We start from the raw sequence: 10,336 nt of genomic DNA on the forward strand, positions 1-10,336 counted from the left end.
GGCTCTACCCAGCGGCCACTCCTACCCCGGCACCAGCCCCGCAAGGAGAGAGCAGCAATTCCCCCGCTGGCGACGGGGAAGGGGAAACCTACTGCTGTTTCTTCTCCGCTGCCCACGTCCCCCAATTAGCCAAATGCCGCCTAATGAAGTTTCAGGCTAACGCTGTCGCCTGTCATCCCGCCCCAAAGCTTCAAGCCTCCGCCACGGACGCCCGGCCACCCCGAGCTACAAGAAGGAGGCAGCGGTAGGGAACTCAAAATCCCCAGATTTGGGCACTGGGGTACTGAGATTTGCCTTTTTCTTTTGGTTTTTTTTTTTAGGTATATATATTCTGCCAGGGCTCTGGTTTCTTAACAGGTGAAAAAAACTATCATTTTATTCCTTATCTCCAACAAGAGGTCATGGATCCTCCCTGTACGTTGATCACACCATCGGGTGAGAGTGGCTTCACCTTAAATACGCTTAAGTGTGCCTGGAGAGCCTACAGGGCTATGGCAGCTGGAGCGCTCTGCGGCCTCAGAGCCGTTAGAAAAGGCGGGAAAACGGCCTGGGAGGGAACTGCCACTTGCTCCGCCATTTTGAAGACACTGAGGTGCCGTGCCAAGCCTCGGGGCTTCTCTGGTGCCTTGGCACCTCCCGGGATTTGATCCGAGTCTGTCTGAGTCCAGATCCTGCCTCGCGGCCTAAATGCTTCTCCATGTTTGTTTTGTACTCCCTTGTGTTCATCCCAAGTGAGGTTGTTGTCACCCCCCGGCCTGCTGTCGTCCCGGGCCCTTGGTTGGTAATTTGCACATACCCACCCCTGGCGACTGCCATTGTTGTAGCAATGCAGGAAAAGTTTACAGCACTAAACTGCAAGTCCTGCTCTAAAACCAGTCAAAAAGGCAACGCTTTAATCATTTTTTCATGAACCTATAATCTGAATAGAAAATAAACCAGGTCCACTGAAAAATGGAAAGGATGTTTTATTTTGACCTTAACACTTTTCTACCCATTTCACCATAAATTAGCTGAAATTCCAAATGAATGTGCACTTCCAAATTTTAAAAAAAAAAAAAAAGTTTCAATTTAAAATGTGAAATGAGTTATGCTGGTAACTCTTAGCATCTTTTCAATGCGCAGTCAAGAGTAATGGAAACTGATCCTTATAGCATGACATTTTGTTCCAAAAGTCAGCATTGTTTAGTGGAAAAAATTATAATGATAATAATAAATAATAATAATAATAAATGTCACCAACACTATTTGGCATCACACATACCAGGAGATCCCAGTTCTCTTCTGAAATCCCAATGTCTCTGGTATCTACAGTTATCTACTTGGTGCGCAATACCTACTGTTATTTTTTAGCTGTGGCAGTAGCATCTCAACAGGGAAAATAAGCACATAGCTGCTTAATAAAAACTGTTTCCAAAATGTGAGATGGATGGTGAAAGGGATGAGCTAAGGGGAAATACTTGTAATTTTCTAAGAGAAGCTTACTGGCAGTCATGCTAAGCTGTGTGGGACTAGCTTAGAAACGGCAGCTGGTTTATGAGTGGGCAAAATAATATGGCAAAAGAAGGCATCTACTGGGTCCTTCCAATGTTCATGGCCTTCAGGGATTAGGAAGTGCTTATGTTATGGACAGCATCAGAAGGGAAGCAGAAAAAAGGAAAGAGAGCTACAGATATTTGAGGTTGTCCTATAGTGAAATCTTTGTTGCTTGAAATTGTCCCAGGCTTCTGTAGAACAAAATGCTGCCTTTTGTTGCTGTGTAGCACTGGAGGAGCAAAATTAGTGCCATTTACACTTTCAAGGGATCAGGGTATTACCAGCAAAATAGTATGACACCATTCCTGTGTGAACACATGGTTTAATTTTTTAATCCAAAGTTTTAATGGACTTGTTCTTTATATGTGAGGCCTTTCAGATCCTGCATCCCCATCTCTGCCTTAAATAAGGAGTCAGAAGTGCAGTATTGTACTTTTGTTTTGTTTGTCATTCCGTGGCTGGAATCTTCTTTTGCTTTGCTGACAATTCAGGTCAAACAGGAATCAAACGCATTAGATATGAGAAATGCAGCATTAAACACAGTCCAGAAACAGAACTCCGTGGACCAAAAGGTAGTAAAGTCCCTAGCCACTGGGATGGATAGATTTTAATTTGTCAGTAATTCATCAATGTTATGGAGGAGAAGTATCAATAATAAAAGGGTATGAAAATACCAGTCTTGTTGCTTTATGGACAAATCGACCTAGCCAGTCCAACACCTTGAATGAGGGGAGACTGACATGCAAACCACGGTCTACACATCTTTACCCTTCAGGCATGCCGAGGTGATGGCAAGATCAAAGAGGCTTTTGAAATGCCAAGTTCTGAGAAAGGAAATTGGGAAATATAACTCCAGAGTTAGCTGGAGGGGGCAGGGATGAGGGTCATGTTAGAAGGTGTTAACCACTGTAGAGAGAAGAGAGACTCTTATCCCAGATGGTGCAGACATTTCATTGTTGAAATATAACTGTGGCCAGCCCATGTTATAAGGTAATGAAATCTGTCACAACCTGAACATCAAAAGCGGTCACAGGCTATAAAGGAACGGTGTTTGTGGGAGCAGTAGGGACAAGAAACGTCGGACACTAGAAGCTGTATCTCTGAGACGCTGTAGTCAAGAGGATCAGAAAGGAGAGGAAGGAAGAGATTGTCTTGCTGACAGCTGCCTGAGGATAGGAGCAGAGGACAAGTAAGATATTGCTTCCTTTGTAATGAATCCAAGATGTACCTCCATAGCCTGACATTTGCTGAGTAAACTGAGTTAGTTACTCAGACAAGTCCTTTCAGTCCACTACAGTTTTCCTATACATTCTTAGTACATTCTGTTTTAATTAGACCAGTTGGTTGTTTGCAAATTTCATGCAGACTTTTCCTTAGCGGTGCTTCTAAGGAAGAGGAGCTACAGAAAGATGCCTGGAGCCTGTCATAGTTGGGATGTTTGGTCAAAGGGGCATGGACTGTGGAGAACTCTCACAAGAGATGGCACTTGTAGAACTGAGGTCTGCAAACACAGAGGAAACACCTGGATGGTCGGGTGTATTTCCACTCCTTCATCTTTTTTTCCTCCTCTAATTTTCATATGTCTTAGGATTTTAGTATAATGGAAGCCAAATCAGAAAGAGGGATGTCAGTCAGCTTTCATGAAAACCAGTGCTGCAAAGTAGAAATTATTTGTGCTAAAACTGTACTTGTACTGAAAAGTGCTGGATACAAGCTATTTGCAGGAAAATAGGGGAAGGGAGGCCAAAAAAATGCAAGTGACGGAGCTAACCGCATCCAGCAGAGTGCAGCATCACCCTAGATGAACGGTGCATGGGCACGACGGCTGTGAACCGTGTGCCTTCTGATTAAATAATGTCAGTTACAAATAAGCAAATCTCCCAGAAAAAAAAGAATGATACCTTTCCATTTGTGTATTTTGAGTAATACTTAGATGCTCTTAAGTGATTGACTGCATTTTTCAACATAAATGTTTTGGGAATGGAAAGTAGGAGAAAGAATCTGGGACTGGAATTGGAAGTGGGAGCCAGGAAGATCCAGGCCAGACACATGGGGAGGAGTGGAGGGTTAGCCAAAGAAATTACAATGAGTTGACTGGTAGCCTGGTGGTAGGGCAGTACATAGGAATCACATGAACTCATAGGACTGACAGAGCGGATAATGAAATGAGAGGTAGTACAGGCAAAGAGAATGGGATTAGTACCTGGAGCCAGAGACAAGGAAAAAAAAAAAAAAAACCCATGCTGGAAGAGATGGGACAGGAGGGATCAAAGACAGAAGGAAAAAGCAGAAAGGGTGTTCTGTTAACCAGTAAAGCCCATTTCTCTGCAGAGGCCCTGGGATGCGTATGTGACACTATTCTGCTTCCTGCAAGTCTCTGTGAGACCCTATGTCTAACCTAGCGTAATATTGCTACGTGAAGGATGAAAACATGCTATCATTGACTGTCATTTTGGCAGCAGTCAGCAGGAAGAGGTCTATACTGTGGATTTAGAGCTTCCAAACCAATTGGGGTACCATGGAGATAATAATACACTGCCACATGATGGAACTTCTTGTTTAGTTTTTGTTCTCATTTGCTTTTTGAAAAACCCTGGGACATTGCAGACAAAATTATTTTTAACAACCTTGTTGAGGTTGCAGTCAAATCTAGAAAAATCAGGCAATGCCAGCATTAAAATTGTTTTTACCCATACCCCTCTGAAAAGGCACTATAATGGGGTCTTGAAATACGCAGCCACCTGCTATTTCTCCCTGCAATTCTGTTTCATTCTCTGTATGGAAAAAGATTGGTTTGGGGCTGATCAGCTTTGCACAGTGAAGGAGGGTGTTTTCCCTCCCTTCATACCTCATTTGTTGCAGAAGTACAAAGGACGTAAGACATGAGACGAGTTTATAAAAGCAGGATGGTGTCATGGTTAGAATCACCAGGCAAACCCTGAAGAACAGCACTTCACTTCAGCACCTTTTCACCTTCTGACACTCGCCATGATATTTGGGAATTCACTTAGTAAAACTTCTGCTAGTCACTGCTCACTTTTGTTTTCTAAGCGGTGATGATGTCATCTGGTGCTTGACTTGAGGATCAGTGGTCTGCAGTGTGTAGGACTACCAAAGACTACAATTGAAGTTGTGCTTGAGAAAAGGGCTACACCCACCTCACTACTCTGAAAAACCATGTCTTAGGAAACTTGAGGCTGGGGAAGGTGACACTTCTTATCTTAAATTCTGTGCATCATAAATCCCTGATTGGTAAAATGGTGACAAAATCAGTATGTTACCTTGGAGGGGTGGTCTAGAAATTAAGTAACATTCTGGTTAACACTGTGGTACAGCGGTATAGTCCATCCTGCACAGTACATGAATCAGAAGTCCAATTGAAAAGCGTATTTTATGATCTTACAATTACAACCTGATCATAATACATATGCAGAGTGAAGTCAAATTAAGATGGTGTGGCCAGTGTTGGTTGTGAGATTTCCTGTCGTTTAAGATTATCATACATCTTTGTCTTAATTGTGTATACCACTGATGCACATTATGTGTGTATAAGATTGCATATGTATGTTGAAAGGCATGCTTACGTCCTGTATGCACATGGGGGTCATCTGACGTAACTTCAGTCATCTAGACTTGCTCCAGTCAACAGAGATTTTATTCTAAAGTAGTTGCCCATGACAGGTAGGATGCCTGACTCTCCACGTTGACTACTTGTTAGCTGTTTCCTCATGGGAAATGTATTTAAGAACTAGATATTTTGTGTCTTGGCTTAAAAAATACTATGATATTTCACATAGTGACAGCCGACATACTTTTTTAATGGCAGGTGCAAAATATACAACTACCCAATTTAACAGGTCAGGCGAGAAGAGACCCAGCTAGCGTGTGGATTTGTTTTCCAAACTGTATTTTCTGACCAAACAAAAAATGCGCAAGTAAAATCCAACTGTGATCTCAAAACTTGTTTTATTTTAGATTTCTACATTATCTTTCCCAGACCCTTTTTGCCATCTGATACTTTTCCCTAGCCAATTATTTGTTTAACAGGCTGCTCCATGTACTTTTAATCTGGACTGTAAACTCTGGCCTAAGGGCTCCTTTTTTATGTCCAGTCTCAGTGACACCTAATATCTGAGACACTTCTTGGGTTGGAATCTGAGCATTTCTGTAGAACAGGCAATAAGTACTCATAATACCAGTATCATAATGGTTTCCAGTCAAGTAGAAATGAAGCGCTAAAGGCCAAAGATACGTGGCTGAATCTAGGCACTGCATCCAGGAGGTCTAAGCAATACTGGTGACATGAACTTTTTCTACCGTGAACCATGGTGTGCGGGTGCTATGGGAAAGGGAACAGAGACTGAGGAAGTTAAATCTGCTTTCAACAGCAGCACAGAGTTCAACCAGCCACGTGTGGTTGCTGTTCCATTCTAAGGGAAGTAATGACTGTTCCTTACCAGCTGGAAAGGATGATAGTAGTCACTGGCCCCTTCCCACTAAACTGTGGGAAGGAAGGAACATTTTTTCTAGAGAGGGTTTTTGCACATTTCTGACTAGCCGTACTGCTTGAGAAACCTGTGTATAGATCCCCCCCAAAAAAATTTACAGGCTGTAGATAGCCACTATCCTTTTCCCTGTCCCCTCAATCACATGCACAGAGTAGTTAGTGAATTATTCTTAATAAAAGCAAAATAATTTGCCTTTTGATGTTACTAAAGTAAAATCACTATACCAGAGATAAAGCAGTAGATATTACTTCAGTTAATGCCATGAGTCCAACAACAATTAGTGGTATGAAGGAAAAAAGAAATACAGTTGCATCAAAAGGGATTGAGTCTGTTTGGATGAAGCATTGCAATGAAAATTCATACTTGTAAGACACAGGAGGGAGAAAGAAGGGATGAGGATCCCCACTCCGCTAGGATGGAGATGAGAGTGATGTCCAAAGGATTTACGGAGTGAAGGAACAGCATGGGGAATTGTTCTGTCTTCTGGGGTGTACTTAGGAGCCCCCTGCCACAACGGTGGACGTGTGCTCAAGGAGGAAGTGCGTCTTGTTCAGCCCTGGAAAAGCAATCACAGCATGTCTCGGAGATTAAGTGAGCTGGAGCAAAGTGAAGCCACGCATGGAGGTGATGAGCTGTATGAGAAGCCAATGACGTTTATGACACTGACAGTCTTCTGAAGTTCACTAAGACAGGTCGTTGTTTCTGGGTTCTCACTCTTGGATAAGAAGTGGCCAGCCTGAGTTTAGACTCCATTGTACCATTAGAAGGACAGCAGAGAGAGCCCCTTTCTATGTAAAGGCCAAAGAGGGAAGTCTGGTTATTCCTGTAACATCTCCAAGCAGGGAACTGACAGGAACCACCATTCCTAGCAGCTCAGTTGATTGCTGAGCCAGACCACCCTGGAATACTTGTGGTAGAGCATGAGAAATTCCACCCACATGGGACATTTAGCCAGATGGCTGTCGGAGTCTGTGACAGCTCTTAGTTATGTCAGAATCAGCCCCTGTGAAGAGAGGGCTCCCTTGGCCTTAGCGTCCCAAGTTCCTCTAGAAGCCATCCAGTGCAGCTGAGCGGGACATTTTTGGCCCATTCCATAATATTTTGAAACCAAGTATGTTGCAATGCCTGATGTGAGTTGTTGGGCCGTGCCACAGAGATTCTAGGAAGAAATGCAGTGACAAAAGAAGCCTTTTACTGGAAGCCCTCTACAGAAGCTCCAGAAATTACTTCTAGTAACATTTAACCCAAAAAGTCAAGATGTATTCATTATCCTTTGTTCTATGCTGGCTTCCAGAGTAAGACCAAGAGCTCATTGCCCATATAGCTCTGCTGGGTGACCTAGAGGAACAATACGGAGCAACCCACTTCCTAGAGGGAAACCACAACGAAGGAGAGGTAATACTCATGCTTTCTCAAGAGGCCTTGCCCAACCGATGTTTGCAACACTTCAGCCCATGTCAGAACCAGTCCTGTGCGAGAGCTTTGGAAATTATTAAAGAAGCTCTGGAATAGCTTTCCTGAGACACACACCATGCTGAGTACAAAGACCAATCTCCACTGTCATGGGATGTGCCGCTGCCATCCTGGAGCGTGGCTTAATCACTTCTTTCAGAGAAGCAAAAGGGGAGAAAGAAAGAAGTCAATGAACAGTTACTTTTTTCCCCTCTTTAGCACTCTCTTTTTCTCATAGGCTCGTTAGACGCACATTTCCAGTGCTCTCTTGTCTTCTCTAGCTTCAGTTCCAGCAGCCTCAGGTGTGTTTTTGTGCATTTTCACAATTTTATGCTTTTTCTTAAAACATCAGTGGTAGGCTGGAGAGACTGCGATAGGAGCAGGTGGATAAGGTATCTATTGGACATCCTGTTTTAGTAGCACATCCCTTGGCTCAGATATCCCTGCTCTGGGCATCCCGGCATGGTTCTTGAGTAAGCCCTTTTTAGCACAAGGCTGATCCCACATGTTCTCCCTCTTCTTGCCTTAATTAATATCCAGGAAGCTGCTTCCCAGGATAAAGGCACTGTCCCCAAAGAGCCCTTCCCACAGCAAGAGGATGCCTATTTATGTGTTTGATCACCTTGTAGGTGAATGTTGCATGAGGTGAGATCTTCGCAGAATCAGAATGAGAAGCTTCATAAGGGGTACATCATGAACAGCCAAGGCCAGCAGGCACAAGGGGTGGGGTGACCCCCCTACAAGTACTCCATTGTCCATCCCTGATACATGAGGTGCAGTCTCTTTTCAGGACAGCACAGGCTGTTTCTGATACACTCTCTCGGAGCAGATTGAAGCGTGCCTGTTCCAGGCATGAAGATCTTTTTGTGGAGTTTGGGGTAGGGCTGCGCTGTGCAAGACAAAGTCAACATTGTGGCTGCAAGTACTTTTCTGCTTCCTTTGAGTTTTTGCCATGTCTCTGTGTTTGCGCAGAACTGCGGTGGGCAGAACCAGCTTCTGTTTAGAAATGGTGTGGCTGGGGACAGTGATTGATTTGGAAAGAAGACAAGGCCAGACAGATGCCAATGAGATGAGTGGTGTTTGGTGCATACACGCATGCAAGCCTGGTCATCAAGAAGCAGAGTGACTGGCCGGAGTTGCCTTTGTTTCTGACACAGCTGACTTCCTAGCAGATTTGGGCCATTTGGTAATGCTGGTGTTGCTATTTGTCTAGCAGGTTCAGAGCAGGACCTCTGGATCCGGTGCTTACTTTCTACAGGCCACGAGCTGTTTAAACTCATAAAGCCAGTGGAGATCTGGTCAGTACAGGGAATGCACCCCAAAGAGCAATCCAGCAGACCAGCCGTGGCACGAGACGCTCAGTTGCCCAGAAAGAGACATCCAGACATCCAGGACAGCCACATGAGGCTGGCAGATATGACACAACCTACACAAGATCTTCCTTTCGGAGGCAGACCTGGAGACCACCAAACAGCACCAGCACCTTTGTTTAGGTGATGAATCCCAGCCGGTGTGACTTCTTTAGGGTGACCGGATCACTCTCTTAAGTGCCAGTGACTGTCCCAACAAGATTTCCATTGACCACAATGAAAACTTACACAAACTAGAGCACATTTAGGCACCTACTTGTGGACACCTAAACGTGTCTTGGCTTCGAACTGAATCCCAGCCAGGCTGTCAGCACAGGCCAGTGGAGGGGGAGAAGCACAGCCAAAGGGGATGTGAAAAGGAGGAGAGGAAGCACAACTCCCATTTTTGCTAGCACAGGTCATACCATTAGGGATGGGGTAGGTCAGGATGGCGTAGGTCGGGATGGGGTAGGTAGTGCACAGCGCAGTCGTCCACGGGAATGAGGAGATGTCACACAGCTGTTTTAATTTGAGTCACATATGGGAGCATGGGGACAGCGGGAGCATAGCCACACAGCCATCACAGAAGAAAATACAGGTTCATTCACTTTCCAGCCATCTGAGGAAAGAAACAGACCAAATGAGTTCACATTCCATCCTGTGGACTTCGGGTACCCAGGAAACTGGGGCATGACATCATCCGGCAGAAAGGAGACAGCAACTCGTACGGCCTCTGTAATGCTGTAAGAACCCCTCACTTCTCTACACAGTGGGGAAGCTTCTCTTTTTAAGAAAAAAATCGACCAGGCAGTCACTGCTTACAATGTGCAATTGCCCAAAAGTTGCAAGAAAGTATACGGAAATTACAGCACTTCAAAAGGTTACTTTGAAAAATTTCTTTCTCTGGATAATTTCGTCATTTAGTAGCAGTAGAAGATACCGACACAGGCGGTGGATGCACAACTTAAAGGAGCAGGTGGGCCCACCAGTCATTTTCATTTACCAACGTGGTGATCACCCCACGCGGTACCGCAACTAAAAGCTTAGCATTTAACCACGGAAGGAAAGTCTTGAAAGCAATTCACGAGTCTACGTGAAAAACCCTAGAGCTATAATTAAATCAACTCTTAAAGTAGCGTAACTCTTTTCAGGGCTGAAATAGCACTCTTTATTTTAAGCATCGTGTGAGAAAGAGGAGGAGAGAAGTTGAGCGGAACCCTTACAACAAACATTTTCCGTGTGAAGGTTTGGAAACTCCTTTCAGCGTACTAAACATTCACCAAGGCTTCCCGTCAGCGCTGGAGTTTGTCCTTTTGCCGCTGGCTGAATTTCCATCTCGTTTGACCTCCAGCAGACGGCCGAAAGCCCCTCTCCGACCCGGCGGCAACTGCGCCGTTGGTGAAGGACACCGCTGGGGAGGACGGGCCAGCGGGGACTCCGCCTGGGGCTGAGAGAGCCCCCGAGGACCGGCGGGCAGCGGGGGCCCCGCGCCCC

The 10,336-nt window shown here is 44.9% G+C and overlaps 1 protein-coding gene across 1 annotated transcript in view; it reads left to right on the plus strand.

Annotated features, from left to right (window-relative positions):
* The window catches only part of LOC104288684 (hormonally up-regulated neu tumor-associated kinase-like), a 93,669-nt gene extending 83,376 nt beyond the window's left edge, over window positions 1-10,293 (plus strand). The window contains exon 9 of the mRNA XM_009887525.1: window positions 10,088-10,293. Within this exon, the coding sequence (XP_009885827.1) occupies window positions 10,088-10,293 (206 nt within the window). The remainder of the gene's footprint in view (window positions 1-10,087) is intronic.
* The last annotated feature ends 43 nt before the right edge of the window (window positions 10,294-10,336 follow it).

Source organism: Charadrius vociferus, unplaced genomic scaffold, assembly GCF_000708025.1.
Source record: "Charadrius vociferus isolate BGI_N301 unplaced genomic scaffold, ASM70802v2 scaffold185, whole genome shotgun sequence".
In the NCBI taxonomy this organism is placed as follows: Eukaryota; Metazoa; Chordata; class Aves; order Charadriiformes; family Charadriidae; genus Charadrius; species Charadrius vociferus.